This window comes from Solea solea, chromosome 20, assembly GCF_958295425.1.
Source record: "Solea solea chromosome 20, fSolSol10.1, whole genome shotgun sequence".
Lineage (NCBI taxonomy): Eukaryota > Metazoa > Chordata > Actinopteri > Pleuronectiformes > Soleidae > Solea > Solea solea.
Window position 1 is genome coordinate 10,636,071 of NC_081153.1, and position 22,970 is coordinate 10,659,040.

The window sequence follows — 22,970 nt, forward strand, 5'->3', positions numbered from 1 at the left end:
AAAACCGACAAAGATAAAAAATCCGAGACGCATTAAAATCAACTTAAGTTGAGCTTGGGCCTTTTTTGCTCAGAGGTTGTTGTTTGTTTGCGGTATCTGTGTTACCCACTTCATGTGTGAGGAGGCGACAACGGGGAAATCTCCGTTTGTTTAGGTTTTGGAAACAGACATACAAAAGTAAATGTGAGTTGTGAAGTGAAAGAGAAAGAGAAATGGCAGCCTCACGAAAGTTACATCTGTCAAATGTGATTTTATTAAGAAAGTTCTGATCTTTTCTATGATTAGCTGAATATATACCCACTAGGTATATACATTTTCCAGTCTCTTGAGAAGAGTGGAAGGAGTGGAAGAGACAGTTAAATGTCTGAAAGCCTGCTGCCAACTCATGGTTGGAGACTTAAATGCAGAAAATGTTAGAAAACCACAGTCAAGTATATTTTCATATTGATACAGCGCCTCAAATAATCTATGTATTATCAGTTTGCCTCCCTAATACCCTTTCTTTCTTTTTATTTTGTTCCTTTTGTTCCTTTAATTAAAGTTGTAGAATACAAATCCATAATTAATTTTGAGCCAACACTTTTCACGATTGGAAAGGAGCAGTGAGAAGAATATAATTCTTATTTGTATCTACCCCGAACTTAAACAGTTTTCGTCTCCTATCCACCCCAGTCTATCCTACTACATCTATACACAGTCATTTGTGTATATGCCTTTTCTGCATACTTACACAAACACACACATGCAGACACACTCTCAACTGGTCCAATGCAAAAAAAAATAAAAGAACACTTATTTCAGCTTATACACTTGGTTATGGTTGGTCTATGCCGGAGCTGCTGTTGCTAAACTCCACGATTAATCTTGTCCCAAAGGCACCACAGTTCCGGCGCTCCTCAACAGCACCTCCAATCAACTCTACCTCCACTTCTTCTCTGATATTAGTGTGTCTGCGGCGGGGTTCAGGCTGGAATACAAAAGTAAGTTTTTACTATCTGTGCCAACACCCCGAGGACAAGTATTACATCAAATAGAAGTGCATTTCTTATGAATAGTTACAGGGTTTTATTACTCTCCACCTTTTTGGCATTGTCGTTTGAAGTATTTAAACGTGTCCTTTCCACACTCCTCTTTTCATATATTCTTTGTCTCCTCAGCTGTGTCTCTGACCAACTGTCCAGAGCCCGTGGTTCCTATGAATGGCATTAAAGTTGGGGAGCGTCTTCAGATGAATAATGTGGTGTCTTTCCAGTGTGAACCTGGATATACTCTACAGGTAACATCGCATCTTCCACCTGCAAATAGGATGGCAATAAAGCCACATTGATGTTTATCCTTGTCTGGCCTTTTGCCATTTTAACTGCTTTTTATTCTCTCCTGGTTGTAAGTTATCTCCTTAAGCCATGATCACATTTCACGGAAGTGGATAGGGCAAAATGTCAGAGCAGGACAACGTGGACCGGCTTCTTTTTTTAGTTTATTGAGGAAGTTACCCTCTCACTTTTCAGCCTCTGTGAACTTTATGCTCGTATTATGTAAATGCGATGAAATCAGTTTAAACATATTTGCAGTGATGTTTCGAGTCCTGTGACCTCAACGTTTATTTACACCAGACAGGGAATGGATATGTGCTGAGCTCTGTGTGTTTTTTTTTGTGGAAATCCTCTCTGTGGTTTCATAGATTAGGGGATGATTTGTTATGATTCATCTTTGTCATACACCCTGGATGTAATGATGCATAAAGCCCTCCAATTTTTCTTTTTATTAATTTTTTTTTAAAGCCACCCAAAGGATAGGCTGTGTGACTCGACAGGTATCCACAATATGTCGGTTCTATTTTAGAGGATGTGGTTCCCGGTTTGCTGTAATCTGTAATTCGGCTCAGCCTCCGAAAATTGACTGTGCTCTGCACATCCTCCGGCACTTCCACTGTCATCATTTGGGCTGCAGGGGACAGATGGTGACATCTGGGGAACACATTGGATGCAGCACTTCACACAAATTTTCCTTTAACATCGTCTCTCCACTCCACATTACAAGGTCTATCAGAACTGTGTGTTCCCATCAGCGCTCACAGCCTGTCCTCGTGATGAAACGCCAGATTTCGTTTACGTCATCATTTTTCCCAACACCTGTTTTACTTTGCATTTCGTAGAGTGCAGAGCGTAATAAATATTTGTCCATGGGCATAACCATTTTCCCAAAATGTACAATAGTCTGAGAGGACAATCTCAGTTATGTGTGGCGTTGAATTATAATCATATCAATCATTATTCACATTCAACACTTACATACTAGATAACCCCCATAGTTACACATCAGTATCCCTGTCAGTTGCACAGGTAAGATAAGATATGGAAATTAAACGACCATCCGTGATTCTGAAGCCATTATCAGCCATTGCAGTAGCGGCTTTTCCTCAGGGGAAAAAAGACGAAGAGGTGTATTTCAATTGCCCAGAAGACACAGAAAAATGACAAAATGCTGCTCGTTACAGTGGATTGCCCACTTTTAGAGAAGCCAGGTGAAGAAGTCTGTTCTTTTTTTTTTTTTTTTTAAACATCTGTTTTTAATCTTCACTGCAAGTTAGTGTAGAATCCAGAGACCTTCAGAGAACTGCCTGTTGTGTTTCTCATTGTTTGGCAGAGCCGCAATGAACGTGAGGTGCTTCTTAATCTCTCCCTCTCTCCCTCCTTTCTGTCTAATCATCTTAATATGCCTGTGATGCAGCCTCTCTATTGTTCTGTCACTTCAGATGGATTTAGTCATTTAGTTGCCACGTCGTCGTGTGGAGACAGCCATCAGGTTCAAGCCACTGAAGCAACAGATGACTGACAGTGGGGAGAGCAAATTAATTCACTGCCTGTTCTTTGTTGCACTTTCTTGTCTTTGTGTCTGCGCCGATGCTGCTTGAAGGGGAACTCACACATCACTTGTATGCCTGGAACTGTCAGACGATGGAACTACCCACCACCTCTCTGCATCGGTAAAAATACCTTTGACTATGTTTTCTTCATTTTTCTGCGTTTTCACTATTTTTTCTCTTTTTCGGATTGTTATCATACAGCACATCATAGGGAAAGGTTGCACCACACGCACTGAGTGTTTTATATCACCATCCGCCTTTGAATTAAAGCAGAACGCGATCGTTCTGTTGGTACATACTCCAGTTGACTAATGGCTACATCCATACTCGTGTTTTCAAACAGCATTTCACAGACAAAACGAGCCTCATTCAGACAAGAGTTTTAGCTTCATTTCTCATTTCATTTGACAGACGAGGTGAATGTGAAAGTTACTGTTTGAAAACGCTGTTTGTTAACAGCTGGAAGCACAGCCCCAGCGTTTTCATGTGAAAACTGAGGCACTAGCCTTTTCGAACTGTAGCAGGAGAAACACTTAATTCCAAGGTTAACTCTTTGTTGTAAATGAAAAGAAATATTAGTTATATGAACAAAAAAAACCCCATTGTTGCATTTGATTTATTTTGGTATTTCTGCCTTGAAAACTAAAAGGAAACTGCAGTGTTTCCCTCTCCACTCTCCTGCTTGTGTGTGTGCCTTGACAAACGGGCTCCACTTATTGGAGATACCTACTATTGCCTAATTAGTTCCATCTCAGACCGTGATTGGTTAAAGTTGAGGGAAGATTCATGGTGTTCACAGGCATCAGCAGTTTCCTGATTACCTCAGGCTTTTTTCTGCTGCTACAGGGTAACATTTAACCCCTCGTTTATTCCTTATAGGAAACACAATGGTACATCACCCTGATTTTTCCCCCCAGTGGTTTCATTCAGACGTATTCTTTTTCATTGTCTCCTCAAGTCAGCTTGTGCTCTTTTTTTTCCCCCTTTATTATTGTTTTCTTGGCATTTTGCTCCTTTTAGTTTTCTCGATCCAATACACTCTTTCACTTAATTGCACTTCCACTATTACAGGCAAATGATTAAGTTGAAATTATACTATGATATAATAGTAAACAATATAAACAAGTATTTTCAACAAGCGTTGCATTTTTCGCAAGCCACCCACGAAATAAACAAGTGCAATGAGGCACATAATGTCAAGTATTTTAATCTGTGGGAACAAAATCTTTGTAGATGATTATGAAAATATTGAAAATATGTGTTTGCCCTTTCACCAGCTCAATGTGGCGGAATCCGGGAGGAGATGGAGGGCATGATTCTCAGTCCCGGTTTCCCTGGGAACTACCCTAGCAACAGTGACTGCACCTGGAGAGTCTACCTGCCAGTTGGTTTTGGTGAGCATCTAAGCTCTAATAAGCTCTAATATCTTGACAAGAACTTAAAATCTGTGTAGATCTGAGAAGGAGTACCTTATCAGTATTTCCAAAAAAAAAAAAAAACACATTATTTTGCTTCATTTTTTTTTCTCCCAGGAGCCCATGTTCGGTTCCTCAACTTCTCCACCGAGGCCAACCATGATTTCCTTGAGATTCGCAACGGGCCCCTCGATACAAGCACAGTGATCGGGCGATTCAGTGGTCAGGATGTTCCCTCTTCACTTCTCACCACCTCCCACGAGACCACCGTGTATTTCCACAGTGACCATTCACAGAACAAACCTGGTTTCAGATTTGAGTACCACGGTAAGAATCCACACATGACGTGTGACTCAGAGTGTCCTCAGAGGCCCCTTTGAGAGATTTGAAGATGGAGACATTAGATTATATTCCCCCCCTTGATTGTCTCGGGCAAAAATAAACGTTGCTAAAGTATATTTTTTTTATAATGAGCATAATTGTTCAGGCAAACATTTCCTAATTGCAGAGCTGAGCCAGTATCAGTATTAGAAGTTATTTTCAAACTAGTAATTACTTCCTGAAGCTTTTCGGCTGCTTTGAACCACCTTTGATGCCACTGAAATGTGGTTCTGTAAAGGTTCACTCAATTTACCCATAATGGCCAGAGCTATTTGCCTGAAATGACCCCAGTCACTTTAAGGACTAGCGTCACAGAGATGATTTATGTCTTTTAAAATCATAATGAACTCTAATTTTGAGCAGTGTTAACTCTTTCCCTTCATGTTCACTTATGTATTATTAAAGCCACTTCGCTGTGAGGTGTGTGCCGTGAAGCCATAACATTACTGAATAAGCCCCGGCATTGACTGTGTCAAACTAATCAGCCCACACAGCCTGTAAATTCCCAAGATCTATAAATCTCTGTATATAAAACTGTTGATCCCCCTAAAAGATTTCTTCACTATGTACCAATAAAAAGCGTCGGTGCATATCCGTATAAATTGCCCTTGTCCATGAATGCAACAGGCATACAAAGTTTATATTTTGTGATTCAACAAACGAGCTGACAAATCAAGAGGTGGCATTGTGCAATTACATAATTATGTGTACATTAGCATATAAATCAAGCATTATATTTGCAAATACAAGCCCCCCCCCCCTTCCCAGCTGTCTCCTATGAAGGGAAGATATGATCCATAGAAATTAATATCTTTAGCCATATTTATATCCTGGCTCTTCGAGGTTCACTGCCTGCTCTGCTTTTGTATCCAACAGGGGAAATAAGGTGAGAATCATTTACCCACACTGCATTTCATACTCCTCCAGAACAAGTCAAAACTGCCCTTGGCTTCTTTCCCCCCCCCCCTCTCTGAAAACTTCTATCCGAGGAGAAGGAGGCAGAAAGAGCGAGTGGGAGGACTCAGCAAGATAGAGGAAGAACAACACAGAAATGAGGAAGGGGAATTAAAAGATGGAAAGTAAAAATAGAGGATGCCGCACTACTGTTGTCTCCAGTGAAGCATTCATATTTTGAGGAAAATCAGTGCTGGTTGTGTGATTTGCTTGCAGCAATGGATCTGCAGCAGTCATTTCCCTGGTCGATGTTTTGGACATCTCTAAATCAGGGCACATGTGTGATGTGCTTTTAAATATAATATGTATTGAAATATCTAAAAAAACTAATGGGAAACTTAACATCACACATTTTATTGAGGTGTGTAATTACAAAAGTTAGAATGTTTACAACAACCCTTTAAATACATAATCCTTAAAGATAGCGGATAAAGTCATCCCCTCTCCACGTCTCTGCTATAACTGCCGGGGCAAATCCCCTTCAACACATCAGAACGCGGAAGGAAATAAACCCGTGCTCGTCATTAGCCAGTGTGACGATGGAGCTGCCGGGGCAGGAGGGAAAGAGGAAGACCGCAGAGAAGGTTCATGGATGTTGTGAAGGAGGACATGAGGACGGCTGGTGTAACAGAAGAGATGAGGCAGATGATCCTTAAAGGAGAAGCTGATAGAGGAAGAAGAGATTTGTCACTGAGGGATTAAGACTACTCATTGCCGTTTGCTGTGTCTTCTAACTCTAAGCTAAGCTCTCCCTGTGAAGTGCAAACACACAGGAGAACCAAGAATTCTTTCTTTTTTTATTGTTTTGATGAAGAGACTCCTTGCGGCAGAAATGACATACTGTGCCTTTAAAAAGTACAAAGTAATCCACGTTTTCTTCTTAGTCGTGTGGCTTACTTATAAGACTTGCTATAATTGCATCATTGTAAAAACATCGTTCAATAGTATATGATTGATTATTTCAATAGATTTTAAATAACTGCTCCTCCCTTCCTCCTTCTCTCAGCGTATGAGCTGCAGGAATGCCCTGATCCGGAGCCTTTCCACTATGGAGTGGTGGTGGGTGCTGGCTTCAATGTAGGCCAATCCATCTCCTTTGAGTGTCTGCCTGGTTATCAACTCATGGGACATTCCATCCTCACCTGTGAGCACGGCACCACCCGCAACTGGGATCACCCTTTCCCTCGCTGCGAAGGTACGGTACAGTATATATATGACACAAGAGCTTGTCTAAATCCAAATAACATTAAATAACACAAACAAGTGACTCGACTTGCAAAATGAATGTACAACTAAACTAATACTCAAGATAACTTCCTGTTTAAGAATGTATTGAGCTATTGCATCATTAGTGCAAAGTGCAAGCCATGGAGATAATGATTATCTATTATGAATCATGCAATTAAAGTGAATAATCGTCCCCCATTAATGAAGCAAACGAATGCCACGATGAAAATCAATACTGTGCTAAAGAGGAATGGAGACAAAATAAAAGTTCAGTGAAATAGGGCAGGAAAATTGGAGAGAAAGGTAATGGGTGCTCTTTGTTTCTGCCACGTCCTTGACCCACATTCTCACGCTCCAGTTGTCGATGATTCAATAAGGCGGGCAAAATTACTGAGAGAGGTGAGGGCCGTGACACTCAAACTTTAAACGGGCAAGTGGGGAGATAAGTGGGAGTGAGAGGAGCAGAGAACAGGAAGATTTTATTTTCTCACAGCTATTTTTTTGTTTGTTTGTCGTATTACCAGACACCTGCTAGAGTCTTCTAATTTCGTCAATCTTTGTATAGGACGTCGTCCAGGAGCGTTCATGCGTGCAAATTGCATAAAACTGAATGTCATTCGTATCGCAGCGTCCGCCATCGCAGTACTCCGCTCACATGCATCTGTAGTCTTAGTGTTTATTTCAATGATCATATAAGGCAATTCCGTCGCAGCCCAGTAATGTGCTGATGTAATATGCGGCAATAATACCGTATTGAATATTTTACACACCATTAACATTTCTTTATTCTCACATGAGTGCACGTCTGTTGCTTTCCAAAAATGAACTGGAGAATTAGGCTGACGCTTCTGACTGTGAATGTAATTGAATTGGCTTAAATGCTGTGACCCGGCGTGAGGAGGTGAATTAGCAGGAGATGAAGTGGTACCTCAATCTTGATGGAAAAACCCCTTCATCATCGCACTGCCCATTTCTTGCCAATTTATATAATTGTGTCACTATATGCCTAGAAGCAGAATTATGTGATGAGTGTTATTTGCATGTGCATTACTTGGGAATGAATACCCATTTCATTTCCTTGTTTCCCATGAAAACGCGACAAGACAGAATGTCATTCTGTTTGTTTCAGGGTTTGTATGGTTTCTAGATGATTCTAGAAACCACGGGCCATATTTCCTGTTGTTGCTTAACCCTCTTCTCTATGACTGTAAATACATTGCACTCAGGTATACACAAAATATTCGATATGAAGTGTAAATAAACATGGTGCTAACAGTAGGTTATAACATTATATATATTCGCCACTCATCTGTTTCGCGTTTTCTATTCTAAAACAGTTCCCGTGGTCTCAGTGGCTGCCTGTTCCCACTTAACACTCCAAGCAAGCGTACAGGTTTTTTGTTTTTTTTTTACACATAAGGCTGAAGTACCTTGCTTATCGATGGTGTCACCCAGAGGTTCAGCTCCACAGTGTGTTCAAGGTTTAATCAGTCAGTCTGATCAATAGCTCATTTAACAGGTGGGGCAGCAGCAGCAGCAGCAGCAGCAGCAGCAGTGGGATGCTACTTTCCACAGGGCTACAACAGGCAACTGTATTACATGAACATACATAACCTGTGAAGGCAAAAAATAGATGCAGTCTCTGCTTTGGGAATCATCTTAAACCCAGAGGCGTCCGAGGGTGTGCCGTTAAGCTGAATACCCTGTTTGGTTTGCTTGAAATGCCTGCACTGGTGCGATTACCGCTCCTTCCTGATTTTCCCCTGCCTCACTACTGTGAATATTGGGTTTCTCTTTGGGCACCAGTGGGAGTGTGAGACTACATAATCACCGTGTCAGTGAGAATCTCATGGGTTATTTCAGGAATGTTAAACTTTCTATTAGTGTAGATTTGAGGCTGGTTATCGATTGTGCTCACCTTTTTTGGTAACCTTAGGGATAAAAGGCATGTCTGCCGTTCCGTTGTTGTTAGATTGGGCAAAGACATTTCCACACACAAGGACCACATAGTATAGGTGCAGCCGAAACTGTAGATGTATACCAACACACACACACACACACACACACACACACCTCAAAAGCCCAGAACATACTAACCCCTTGACTCATCCCTGCTCATTCTCTCTTCTGGGAAAAAGGGTAGAGGTCTTATCAGAGCAAAACATTCTATCCAAGTCCCCACTTGCTAACAAGCTTTACTGGCTAATCTTTTGCCAAGGCACTAAACGTAGAGTGAAGAACGCAGGGACGAGATGAATTTAATGAAAGCTAAAATATGTCTGTTTTCCATCAATTGCAGCAGAATGATACAGTTGAACACACTATTGTGCACACTGACTTTCTCTCCCTCCCTCCCTCCCTCCCTCACTCAGTGCCCTGTGGTGGGAACATCACTTCTGACAACGGGACCATCTTCTCACCGGGATATCCGGAGGAGTATCCAAATTCAGCCGACTGCTCCTGGCTGATCACCGTGTCGCCTGGTTTAGGCATCAAACTCAACTTCACCTTGCTTCAGGTTCACGGGCCTCATGACTTTCTCTCCGTCTGGTAAGTGATCACTGTTTCCAGGAAGGGTTGGCATTGGCTGGTGGAAATGTTTATATTAGGACATTATTTTATGTGGTAGGAGTGTTTATTTTTTCCCGACTGAGTATTAGTGGATGAGGCTTGCTTTCATCGCCTCCATAATGTGCAGCCGGGCCTGCCATATGTGTGACCAAACATGAGATTTTGCACGCATGATGGCTGCCAATCCCAGTTGATCCTGCTCTCTCAGAGACAATCTCCAAAGGTCCCAGCACTCAGTGAGACCGGATATTTGACTGCCAGCTGAACTGGCAACTAGATGACCTCATGAACAGTGTATATATATATATATATATATATGGCATGAGGTGGTGATATGTTTTGAAGATAAGGCTGCTCATGAAATTTGTGCAAACATTTTTGAGTTCAAGATACTCGGGCAACATGGCGAGTAAACTAAAAATATGCTCTTCCTATCTATTGTTGCTCTTCACAAACAAACAGCCCCCACTGCGTCGATCATTCCCAACAAGCTCCCGCAGAGCCAAAATTGGGCCCATAATGTTCCCCAGTTTCCAGTTACTACTGCTTTGTATCAATCCACTGAACTACTGATCCAAGAAAATGGGCCCCATAATGGTGGCTTGGCCACAGTGCTGTCAGGCAGCAGTCCCTAGCCAGCCGTTTCCAGAGCTGCTTGTAATCGCCCATGCCCAGTCTGACAGCCAAAGACAGATGGTTTTTAAGCTGAATGGTTGTGGCAGGAATCTGGGAGCTGGTTTAATCGGCCATGCCCACGCCAGGGGACTGCCACGACTGGGCCACAGCTTTCAGGGACACTCCTATTGGATGACAGTTAGCAGAGACTGTACGATCCAGACCTGTCATTTCATACTTATCTGTAATTTCTACCTTATTTCAACATAATCATCCAGAGTAGTCCAAAGTAATTGGTTTGGGTTTGATGAAGTGGGAGCAGCTTGGTCATACTCTGCTGCTGGAAGCTGCTTGACAATGATCTGGCATGGGGCTTTGTTTGGTCTTGGTGTACTTCATGGTTAAAGACCAAAGTGACCACTTTAGTAGAGGCTACTGACAGAAAACCCTGCAGTTAATGATCACTGCGTCTCTGGGGTGCAGTTATTTTTGAAGTTTTAGTAAAGTAGTGACATTCTTCCTACAGGGATGGTCCACAGGAGACCACCAGGAAGCTGGGAGTGTTTACTGATGGAGAGCCCTATGAACCACCAAGTAGCACATCCAATCAAGTGCTAATACGTTTCCGGAGTAACACAGAGAAAGGGGGACTTTTCCGCATCAGCTATCAAGGTATCTAAATTGTCTTACCTGTTATTTCAATTCAGTGATTTTTACCTATTCTGTTTATGACTGACTCTGTCCTCTCAATAAAGCATATAGGCTCCAGTACTGTCTGCCTCCCCCAATCATCCCAAATGCAGAGATCCTGATGGCAAGCAAGGAGTTTAAAATTGGTAGGTGTCACAAAAGGCATATTTGCACACATATTTGGACAATCGAACACATGCACAGTCCCCGCTGTAAGGGCTATGTTCACATTCTTGCAGTACTTTCATGCGCTTGCTGTGGAAGTGCAACATTATGAAGAGTTAGACCTAATCCCATGACTAATTTTTACCCCTCCTTTGGCCTACTCACCACCCCTTGGAACTGAGACTTCAAAAGGTTCAAAAGTGATTTGTCATCATTTAAGCAAGTATTGCGTCAAGAATTAGGGCATACTACACCTATGTGATAGTACTGGGATTGAGCCTTAATCCCTCATTCCCCCTCTTTATCGTTGACAGTTACATGTCCCATAAGTCATGAGTGCCGCATGCAAACCAAAGTTCTACATCAACCATGGAGATGAGGCAAAGGTATAAATTAACGTTTCAGGCAAAATAATCAAAAAGCCAAAGGGATAATGAGGCAGGTGTTGTTTCTGTCACTCGCAGAAGACAATGGAGATGTATACTCTTTATCTGTTTATTTGCATATCTCCGCGACTCATTATCATTCAGAGACAGAAAGGCAATGACACTGACGTAGTGTTTCATCTATAGGATACCCAGTGGGTGTTTATTATGTACCTTACTCCACCGTTAACTTTTTCTTTCACTGAAACACACAATGGATCATGATTAGTTCTCGACATGTTGGCTTCTTGCCACATCTCTGATTTGTCACTGCCTGTATCTCTTCCTCCTTTATCTCTCTCTTGCCAGGTGATATAGTGTGCTATAGATGTCTTCCAGGCTACCAGTTACGTGGAAACAGCATCCTCACCTGCCGGTTGGGGACACACTTGGAGTTTGAGGGGCCTCCACCCTCATGTGATGGTGAGTGAATGATTGAGGTTTGAGAACTATCACGGAAGACGCTGCTCACGCTGACACGGGGGGCACTTTCACACCAGGAGACTGAATACAGTCAGTGCAACCCTAGTCTGAGTTGCTGACCACTGAGACGTTGCACCTGAGCAGTAGGGAGATAAGAGGCTTATTCACAGCTCCTAATGAGGGAGAGGTCAAGCACTGCTTTTTCAGTTTTCGTACCTCTAATTGTACAGCAATGACACTTGCAAACTTCCCGGCATAAGCGCTCCCTTTAAACTCCCTCCAGGCTACATTAAAAATGTTTTATCTAAAATTAGTACAAATAGGGGGTCAAAGTAAATAAAATCTCCCAATTTCTGCAGTTAATTCTAGTGTATGAAAGTGATTGAATGTATTCATATGTGACAAAAATCGAACCCAAAAGAAATAAGTTTCTTTGTTTTATTCTGTTCCAGACAGTCAGAGAAATGTAACGATGAAGAATCATTGATCTATATTGATCACGTAAATCTGTATACAACTATAATTTATTGCAATAACAATGGGTGTATTTGTAAATATAATGGTCTTTGTAGGCTTCAGTAGCTGCACAAAATGGCTGCTATTGTTGCCTCTCGAGTTCTGGGAACGTTCCCTGAAGGTTCCTCCTTAGGTTGTCCTGTGGTTGATAAGGAAAGTCTTCCCAACGTTCTCTAAATGTTAGTTTGTGGTTTGGTTGTAACTAACGTTATTGGAACGTTGCTTGTTAGTAGGGTTATGTTATGTTGCTATGATTGACAGTTACACCACAACACAGGCGATGCATCTGTTTATTTTCAACAGGGTTATAAGTAGCCACCATCATTTTTGCTCTAATCATAGACTCATGTTGTCGGTGTAGTTTGGCATTTTTATGTCTGTCTCCCATGGGCCTCTTTGCCTTCAGTCATGGAACAGCAAGCACACATCAGTTTGGAAGCACTTCTTTCTCTTTGGATGATACTTGGCTCCCATGAGGCTGAGGGTGGCCACTGTTGTGCTCTCTTCACGCTGAGATATCCTCCTCCCAGAGGACTCAATGACTGTAGTGTTCCCAACACATCATCATCATCATAATACTGTATGTGGTGTGCAGTATTCCCCCCCGCCGCCCCCCGGGAAAGAAACTGGGTGCGTGAAGGGGTCTCAGTGTTTTGTTCCGCTTTAAAGTTTCTGAAATGCCTTCCGTCTCCCCCCCCCCCTCATCTTGCTTTGTCACTGTCACTTTGTGCATCCCACACTGTTAGTGGCAGAAGAGGAGAAGTAGGCAAAGCTGGATAATTTTGTGTGCTAAATAGGAAAAATATGCAAATGCTCTCAGCGTGAGATGAAAAGCTATAGAGATAAGAAAAATACGAGTTAGGCAAAAGGAGGGCAATGATAGGGGAAATTGATCTATGAATAGGCTAATGATGAAGATGTTGAACAATGTGCCAAGGACACCCAGGGAGGCAGAGTAGGGCCTGATTCAAGTAAAAAAAAAGTTTCCCTGCATGTAATTGTGTCTGCTTACACTGTCTTATGATTGCATTTTTAAAATGCTTGGTTTGCCTTGCTTAACAAATCAAATCTGTGCGCAATTTTTAAAACATCCAAATGGAAATTAGTTACCGTTTAGTTGTCAATCTGCTCTTATGCACATGGCTTACCTTCTCTGTGAATTGTTCCCATTTAGCTGGAAGACTGAGGAGATACAGTTCCACCTTACTCCTACCTGTCCCTTTTCTTGCACAGAAAAAAAATACCTGCAACAAGAATCCCTTTCAATGAAAGCTGGAGGATTTAGGAGCTGAGTGAGAGGAATTCGAGAGAAAGGGAACGGATGCTAGTGTAAAGGAGGAGGTGGAGACGATTCCATGTGAAGAGAGGAAGGTCAAAGAAAAATGCTTGCAGGATTCTCAATTAAGGAGAAAACAAACGCTGGAGGAATAATTGAGCAGAAGAATGGGGTTTAAAAGTGAGAGGTAAGGAAGAGAGACAGGGAGAGACTTAGTTGTGTGGGGGAGTGAAGAGAAGAAGTGTACAACTCATTGAAATGCAGGGGACATGCCGGCTGCAGCTGCACCTATCAAATCACCACTTCTTGCTTTGACAAGCGCAACCCTCCCTTCACATCAAGCTGCCGTCGCCACAAATACACTGTCGCGCGCTTGTACACAGACAGTCTAGACAAAAAACAGTGGTCAGGTATGTGTTTGGGTTACACAACAGTGGAGGGTTGTCATTGAGAGTGTAAAGAGCAACACTGGAGCTGATACAGCCGGTTCTGCAGTGTTGCCTTCCCTCTGTGCCAGTATCTCCTCTCTTCCTCCGCCTTCCCTCTGTCTGCACTCCCTCCCCCTCCTCCTCCTCTCTCTCTCTCCTCTCCTACCTCGCTCCCCACCGCTGGCCCTCGAGCGTCACGCTTCTGTTCTCACGTAACACCATACCTTTTTTTATTCCCTGCACTCTTTTACTTTGTCCTTCACTGAGACTTCTTCAAAAACATAGTGCAGTGTACGCTCACACACTGGAATGCACAGGTGACCGTCAGTCCACAGATCTGAGTCTGTCACCGAATACTGGAGCGCAGGCAGAGGAGAAGAAAAGCAACCGCCTAACACGCCGTACAAACACAGACACACACTTCCACTTGTTTTAAATTTAGTCACAGCGGCAAGTGGATTTAGCCTCCCCCGGTGTTTTGCGACCACTGAGCAGCCAGGTAATATATATAGTATTTGATGTTGTATATGACTCCTCACCTTTAACTACATCTGCTGTCTCCCGAGACTACATGAAGTCCCAGCATCGCATACGCAAGGCAAACAGCATCAGTAAAAACTGGTGCATGAATTCATTAATAACGCACAATGAGTCCTGATAATCCAAAGTCCCCGAGTTTATTCTCCACACTGATTGCTGGTTTAAACCTGCATAATCGGCCAGCACATTCATTTCCCAACTCTGTCTCTTTGCCTCACCAGCTGTCTGTTGTTTTTTTGTTCCCTGGAGTTTTTTTTTTTTTTTCCCACCCAACACCGCCACCTCCTCTATTCTCGTAGAAGGGATTACAGCTGCCCGTATGTTTTTGCACAGTCATTGTCGTCCATGATTTTATAGAGCTGTTAGGTCCTGATCCAATTTAAAGCGCACGTTGAAGCACGCCCCCTTTAATCAGCTTGTTATCGCTCCTTGGCTTATGCTAATTAAACAAAAAGTAAATTGAGTAGAGGCTGCTCATCGGTACTGCAGTGGTACATGCATGATATAGCGCGGATTTATGCACATGCGCTGCCATCCTCGTACACTGGAGTGCACACATGTTTACGGATGCAGATGTGCGCGCATCTGTGCTTGTTCGCATGGAAACCCTCCAGCGTATCATATTTTTTCTTTTTTTGCCGGGGAACTGTTTATACAGTTTACACTGAAGCAGGAAAGGATGTCTCGCAGATTGTCATTCCACCAACCTGTTCATTTCAACCCTTGTCTCATTAAAGTGAAATTTCATTTCGAGCCCCCTATCAGTGTTCATCTCACCCTGCGTGCTGAAGCTGCCTCTCCCAAGGTGTCAGATTTGTCCCCTAATACCCCCCTTTGTTTACAGCCAAAGAGTGATGCTTCATTTCAGAGTGGAATCGTTTAATAAGTAGCAGCCCACAGATAAGAGCCAATGCCTGTCTCTTTTCATCAGCTCCAAGACAAGCTGAAGGCAGTTTTGAAGACACGTTGGCGCTCCCTGAAAGGTCACTGACAACACACATCTCATCCTCAGAGAATTGATTGTTTAATGAACTTCACTCTTTGATTTTATGTGCTACTTCCAGGTACAGTCAGTTTCAATACGAGTGAAGGATTTAAGCCTTTTGGTTCTCATCCACCGAAGCCCTCCAGGTCGTAAATAATTTTACAAACTGAGCGGAGTAACTGAAACATGGCGACACTGCTGCGTGCTCCTGTGTTGCAGCTGATGTCCATAATGATTCTGTAATTGATATTCCACTTTGAAAACATGGTTTGTGTTAGTTCATTTACTTTTGTATGCCTCAAATCCTTCTTATGAAAATATAAAAGGAGTATATTTGCAAAAGTTGTTTTGTCCTTTTGGTAAAATTTGGTTTGGTTTTGGCACAAATAATGTTAACATGACTTTTAGTTAGTGGCATTCAGTCTTGTATAAAGTACTTGAAAGCGATACTTGAGCAAAAGTACAAGTATCTTACCTGAAAATGACTTTGTTAGAAGTTAAAGTCACCTTTTAGAAAATGACTTGAGTAAAAGTACCTGACATTTACTGTACTTAAGTATCAAAGGGGGCTACATGGTGGTGTAGTGGTTAGCGCTCTTGCCTTGCAGTGAGAAGACGCGGGCTGGTGTGTTTTAAGTCCACTTGGAGCCGAAATCTGCGGCTAACAGCTGAGCGGCTAACAGCAGGTGCCTTTAAAAACAACTAGCGACAACAAACAGGCATTACGTCACCAACTTAACTTTTATTTTGTAGTAACGAGTAACAAAGATGGTTAAGGGAAATGTATCGGAGTAAAAGTACACATTTTTATTTAGGGAAATGTAGTGGAGAAAAAGTAAAAGTTGTCAGACATCTAAATAAAGTTAAGTACAGATATGTGTGAATTTGACGTAGTTACAGTAAAAAAGTATTTGTACTTTGTTACATTACAACACTGGTGGCATTATTTTACATTTCTTGAGGTGATTAAGTAAGGAAACACATGCAGTGAGCTGGTTATTATTGTGGAAAAACTCCAGTCAGGGCTTCTCATACCCAATATCCTGAACTTTATTACAGCTACTTACTAAAAACCAAATAATTTGACTCAAAATAAAAAAAAGAGAGTTAGTTAATGATTTAGAAATGATTGTATTGCTTCCATAGAATGAAATAGTCCATCAGGTTTAATGGGGGGGAAACTGCTTATTTCACTTCTCCTCTCTCTCTCTCTGCATTTAAACTTTCTTGCATCTTCTGCACTTCCTCTTTCTCCTGTGCCTCGTTTTTTCTTTTCCCTAAGTGTGGCTGCCATTAATTAAGAATTCAAGTTCCACTCTGTCCATATTAATGATAACGTTAGGCAAGTATTCTATGGCTATGGTTTTAGGTTTCTGATCCAGATGGCTTTGGCAAACGGTGTCTGCCAGTGAGTTGACAGTGATGGATTCACCAGACATCTTTTGGCTGAGTTGTCCCTCAGTACTGTACGTTATACACTGCAGTAGTCTGGTATACAGAAATATTACAAGGTGTATGTGTAACTGACCCATCGGATTTTACTACTCAAACAAGCTGTGCAATAACTGCACCTATAGTTGACACCAAGCAAGGTAAAGCAAACACTAAAGAGTTATTTGCGAATGCTGTTTAACCCAGCCTGTTTTACCATAATCTTCATATTAATTCCCTCCTGTGTGAACTCCATCATGAAAGAAGGGTGAACAAGCCAAGGCAAGGCAAACACACAGTTGTGTTGACAGTAACAGATAAGCACATTCAGAGACACAAATATATGCACACGACACTGTCCCACAAAGGAGCCGCTGCGATAATGCAACTCAGAGCGTTCAATATTTCACCAATGTAATGAAGGAGCCGCGAGTGCCCGGAGCTACCTTACCCCGAGGCAGAGCAGGCACCGGTATTCAAATTGCAGCACACAGCAAGCACATTTCCATAAACTTTACATTTTCTGCCACACTTGGCTGACTCACACACACACACACACACACACATGAAATGTATGATTATGCAAAAGGAATCTGGTAAAAAAAAAAAAAAAAAGAGAAGAAAAACAGGCTTTAAAGTCTACTTTTAAGTCTTTTAAAGTCACATGCACATGATCTTGATTTTTTTTAATTTTTAAGACTAACAATTGAGTTGACTAAAACAGCTACAGTATGAACTGTCAAATGTAGATCAGTCATTATTATTTAAGACGCTGTGTGTATACTCAGTGTAATAGCAACACCCAGCTTAAAGTAATCAAGTCTAATGCAATGATCCTGCAGTAAATTCTGCCTTCTTCTAAGTCCCATTTAATGGTCACTATTTTTGTTGAAATTGAGTTAAAGAGGTGTTGATTTAACTGCGCAATCAAACAAGAATAACAAATGTACATCTTGTCTGCTGTGGAGAGGGTAATTTCACGGTTTACCTCCTCAGTGTGCAGTCCCATTAGATCAGCAGCTAAAACAACAGGAAATGTTGGGAAATCTGTTGTCATTGTTGCAGCACTGGCTTCCTTAGATGTTGCAGCTTATAGTTTCACTGTGTTTGCAAACACCTCTGGCAGATCAAGAGGTCGGCATCACGGCACTGCAGCAAATGTGCATCAGACCTAGACAGAGGAGCTGAGACTGAAACAACTTTGAAAATGTCCAAGTGCACGCTGTGTTTTTTTTGAGGGGTGTGGTGGGACGTGGGGCACGTGACGACTTCTGGAAAAGAGGAAACTGTATTCACCCTTTCCTGGACTGACATAGACAGCTGTCTTTCCTGTGAGTGTATCAGAATGACAATTAGCTCAGTTATGTCATTTAGTCACATTGAGTTGCCCTCCAACAACAATACGGACAAAACCAATCCAATTTGTGTTTCAGGCTGAATTGTATTCCCAAAAAAAAAAAGAATCAACAACCATTAAAGTTGTCACCAAAGACTACAACACCAATGTTATTCCCATCATTACAATGAGTTAGAACAAGTGTCTCTCTTTTGTTATGTCTCTCAACAGTGACTTGTCCCATGAATGAGGTGCTCACAGCGTCCACAGGTGTCATCATGAGTCAGTCACCGGGCAATGGTTTCCCCCATTTTGAGTCCTGCTCCTGGGTGGTCAAAGTGGAACCAGGCTTCAACATAACCTTCACGATTGAACACTTCCAGACCAGCCGGCAGTTTGACGAGCTCGAGATCTTTGACGGTGAGTCATTGCGTCTGCACGTAAAGGCGATATTATGTGAAAACAGACCAAAGACCCCAAACCAAAACATATGATTTTTAGTATATTAGTACTTTATATTTTAGTATATTTAGTTGTCCGGCAGTTTAACTGTGCGTCCTGTTTTTGACATTGCTGACATGCACACTTGTAGCAACTTTTCAAACATATATATTTGTGCATATTTGTGGAATATCCACAATTATCAGGCGAAATGAGCCCGTCTGAAATTACTATAACAAGGCGTCCACTAACAGAAAATGGCACACAGGCTCCCTTTCATGTTGACAGAACAGCTACATCTATCTTGTACATTTGCATGTGATTAGAGGCTCAGTCAGCAACTCTGCCAGGCTGCTCTGAGAAAATGGCTGTCGTATACACTGGTGTTGCTGATTAGTGCTTTTTATCCCCTGCCGAGTGGAGGGGAACATGCATTTGCTAACCTTAGGGCTTCCGAGCCAACTACGGATTGAAATCGTTTTGTCAATAATAGGAAGCTGAGCAAAGTGCATAATCCCTTAAATGCCATAACTCAGGATGATTTGATTTGCTTCGTAATGTTCATGTTTTTAAATTACATTTGTTTGAAGTACAGACATTTTAGAAATGTGTTATCTGTTCTGTTGTTTATTTAGCTGGAATAGTATATTATTACTATTTCACAGTTTTTTTTACATCATCAATATTCATTCATTCGTCTTCTACCGCTTTATCCTTCACATGAGGGTCGCGGGGGAGCGCTGGTGCCAATCCCAGCTGACATAGGGCAAAAGTCAGGGGGGCGCATAGAGACAAACAACCATCCACTATCAGTCATTCATATTTCTCTCCAAATGTTTACGCAGGTCCATCCAGACAGAGCACACTCCTAATCACCCTCAGTGGTAACTATTCCAGTCCGCTGAGTATCACCAGCTCCAGCAACAAAGTCTTTCTGCACTGGTCCTTTGATCACACCACCAGCCACAAAGGCTTCAGAATACGATACTCAGGTGAGTCCTAAACAAGCATATATACCAGCATGACGTTACATTCTTTTTTTAATCCGAAAACGATTTTTCATTGCAGTGGGTTATTTACGCCTGACTCACTTATATGACTCATAATTTGCTTTTTTGTTGTTGTTACTTTTCATTTGTGTACGTTTGCTCTCACTGGATTGTGTGTCAATGTTTGGACTGCAAAATGCAGCTGAAAACAGCTAGACATATGACCCGTCTCCATGGCAACCTGGTCGCGGTAGCAAGCATCTTGCGGTACGCTATGCTATACTGCACAGTCCTGGGGATTTGGAGAATGTCGTTTATTGTGTTTCCTAATTTTCTTTCTTTTTTGTCCTGCTCCCTTGAAAGATGTGTGTGTGTGTGTGTGTATATGACACCTGCGTAACTCGCTGTGAATCATGACTGTGTAAATATTTAAAAGGCTCCCTCCGTGCTGTATCAACACCACTCAGCCAGACTGACTAATCGCCTCTTCCGTCCTTGCAGTGGAACGCTACGTCCACTGCCCCAGATGTTTTGTCATTCCCGCTGCCTTCTTTTCTTTCTTTTTTTTTTGTCTTTTACTGTTTTCTTTTCATAAACATGATGGATTTTGCCATCGTAGGTGAAGTGACAGACGGACAAAGTGATGGCTGAGAACCTACAAGTTGCCTTGGTCAGTGCGCAGTTGCCTTCTGAAAGGGAGGGGAAGGAGAAACAGATGGCGTGGGAAGATTCATTGCATTCGTCTGTGATCTTCATCAATCCGTCTTTTTTTTTCCCCACGGGCCACTCTTCCGTCTCCAAACTTGCAGACTTCTCCTCCTCAGTTCTCTAGACTTATCTCCATCCACGGCTACAATCTGCCACTATTTCCCCCACTATTTATGCTTATGCTTCTCATCCTTTGTCTCTTTTAACCAGCCTCTCCCTCCTTCCTTTTTCTTCTTCTTCTTCTACTACTCTATAATCTAATCCAACGCAGTCACCTGCCTGTGTCGAATCTGATAACTCAGAGCTGTAGGGCTGATTTCAGTGAGACAAGCTGGATACAGTTTCAGGCAGATGAAGAGAGACAGAGAAAGGAACACAGGAAAGGGGCAAACGATTGTAGAACTGCTCTTGAGGCTGAGTCAAGAGCCGCCACTCACAGTGACTGACAGGTGGCCTTGTCGAGGAACATCGCTCTGTCACTGTACTATCATTTGATTCCTATATTGGGTTTGTTCCATTCCTTCTCCATGTAGCGGTTGAGGAGGACACTCATCCTTTGAAGACATGACTTAGATGACAACCTTTTCACACTTGAATGCTACATTTCACAAAAGCCTGAACAAACCCAACATATTCCTTTGTGGATCTCAATGTCAAATTTCACACGAAGCCTGTTTTAGCGAATACCCCTTCAGTGCCACAATATTATGGTCTGTCAGCTCACTTGAAAATCTTTAAATTCTCTTTCTAACGACAGCAATTTATGAGGCAGCAACGTCTCACACGGGCCCACTAACCTAAATGTGTGTGCTTTCTCACTGCCTCATATGATTCAGAATTCACATATTTATGGAAATGTAATGTCAGTGTAAAGGATACTTTGCATTTTTTTTTTTTTTCAATGTAACCACAGTCTTTTGTGCTTTTTCATCAAAGTGATCCTTCTCCGGCAGGTGCGTGGCAATGCCATGTTATTGTAAGATCTGCAAAAAAGGCAATTTAGGCCTGAGAGTCTTCAATTTTTCAGGAACCCCGGACCTGTTGCCGACACTGTTTCAAATGATGAACAGTTATTGCAGCCACCAATTTAGCCAACAAACAAAAACAGATACTTCGCTCCTGTTATTATGTATCCATCACTTTTATGATCCTCCTCTGCCGCTGCTGACAAACTCCTGTTTCGCTTTGCAGAACATAACTTTGCTTTTATCAATTTTCCGTGTCTCTCGTCTGCAGTTTTTCCCCTATAAGAGATTGCATTGTACCGCTGACAGTGGAGACACATTAATCCTTCACCTCCTCTACAACAACTTGCATCATCTTGCATCATTTCTATTTTTTTCCAGCTTGTTGCTCTCACTTTTGCTATGCATATTTGTATCTTTATTTATTTATTTTTTACACAGCGGCTTACTGCAGCCCTCCGAGCAACCCGGTAAATGGCACAATGCACAGTCTGACCGGCACTAAGCTGGGCAGCACCCTGCGTTTCGGCTGTGACCAGGGCTTTCGCCTCATTGGCAAGAGCAGTGCCTCATGCACCCGGTCTGCACAGGGCATCTACCAGTGGAGCGCTCCCGTGCCACTTTGCCAAGGTGAGGACACATCGTGGCAGCAGGTTGTGGGAGATGATGGGATGGCGGGGGGTTGACGAGAAAAGTGTGAATACAGAAATCTAAAAGGCTGCATTGTCTTGTGTCTCTTATCATATGATCTTCATGATCATTTCTTCCCTTCTCCAAAATGGTATAGAAACAACCCTGGAACTACAAAAAATGTGTCATTTTAAAACTGCACATGTTTCCAATATTTACCACCATTAGTGTTTTTGAAGCCTGTGGTGATGCCCCATGTTTAGTGATTTCCATTTTGTTCTTTAAAAGAATAATAATTTGAAGTCTAAATAAGTAAATCCACTTTCAAAATCTAGGTTCCAGCCTAAATATTTGTATCAGATGAAAATGAAAACTGAGCCAGCCCTGTTCAATGTTTGGTCAAGTCTGCACAAGGTGTAATCTCCACTTGAAATGCATGTGGTCTCTGGAGACTTGATTGTTTACTACTGGGCAGATGGCTGCCTAAGCTAATATTTGCTCCACATCAGTGCTGGCTCCACACTGCCTTCCTTTTCCTGATGCACGTCTTTTGCTCCGTGCAGTGATGTCCTGTGGAATGCCAGTGCCTCCGGTCAACGGGAGCATTGCTGGCCAAGACTTTTCTCTAGGAGCAAGGGTCAACTATCAGTGTAATCCCGGCTTTCGACTTGCTGGGCCAATCACAACCTCAATGGTCTGTCAAGAATCGGGGAGGTGGAGCCCCATCGAGGCCCCACCCAGATGTATTTGTGAGTATTGCTCTTTATTTATTTATTTTTGCACTGCATTTACGTTTTTGTTAATATCCAAAAATGTAATTGTTAAGTAGTGGAACCATCATTTTTCTCCTTAAAGTAGCAAACGGTTTTGTTTTTTTGTCACCTTTTAATTTTCCACTTTACTGTCTCTGCTATAAAATGTAGGGGCAAAATAAAAAATCAGAGTGAGGAATGAAACTTTCAGTCCTACTAATTAACCAGTGAATTGTGTTTT

The 22,970-nt window shown here is 42.1% G+C and overlaps 1 protein-coding gene across 1 annotated transcript in view; it reads left to right on the forward strand.

The window, feature by feature from the left end:
* Positions 1-22,970, forward strand: part of csmd2 (CUB and Sushi multiple domains 2) — a 207,931-nt gene that overhangs the window by 159,674 nt on the left and 25,287 nt on the right. The window contains exons 38-51 of the mRNA XM_058618872.1: positions 876-980; positions 1,158-1,276; positions 2,917-2,986; positions 4,144-4,260; positions 4,399-4,608; positions 6,623-6,811; positions 9,216-9,393; positions 10,556-10,701; positions 10,785-10,865; positions 11,619-11,732; positions 18,476-18,664; positions 19,531-19,677; positions 21,789-21,977; positions 22,541-22,726. Coding sequence (XP_058474855.1) covers positions 876-980; positions 1,158-1,276; positions 2,917-2,986; positions 4,144-4,260; positions 4,399-4,608; positions 6,623-6,811; positions 9,216-9,393; positions 10,556-10,701; positions 10,785-10,865; positions 11,619-11,732; positions 18,476-18,664; positions 19,531-19,677; positions 21,789-21,977; positions 22,541-22,726 — 2,040 coding nt within the window. The remainder of the gene's footprint in view (positions 1-875; positions 981-1,157; positions 1,277-2,916; positions 2,987-4,143; positions 4,261-4,398; positions 4,609-6,622; positions 6,812-9,215; positions 9,394-10,555; positions 10,702-10,784; positions 10,866-11,618; positions 11,733-18,475; positions 18,665-19,530; positions 19,678-21,788; positions 21,978-22,540; positions 22,727-22,970) is intronic.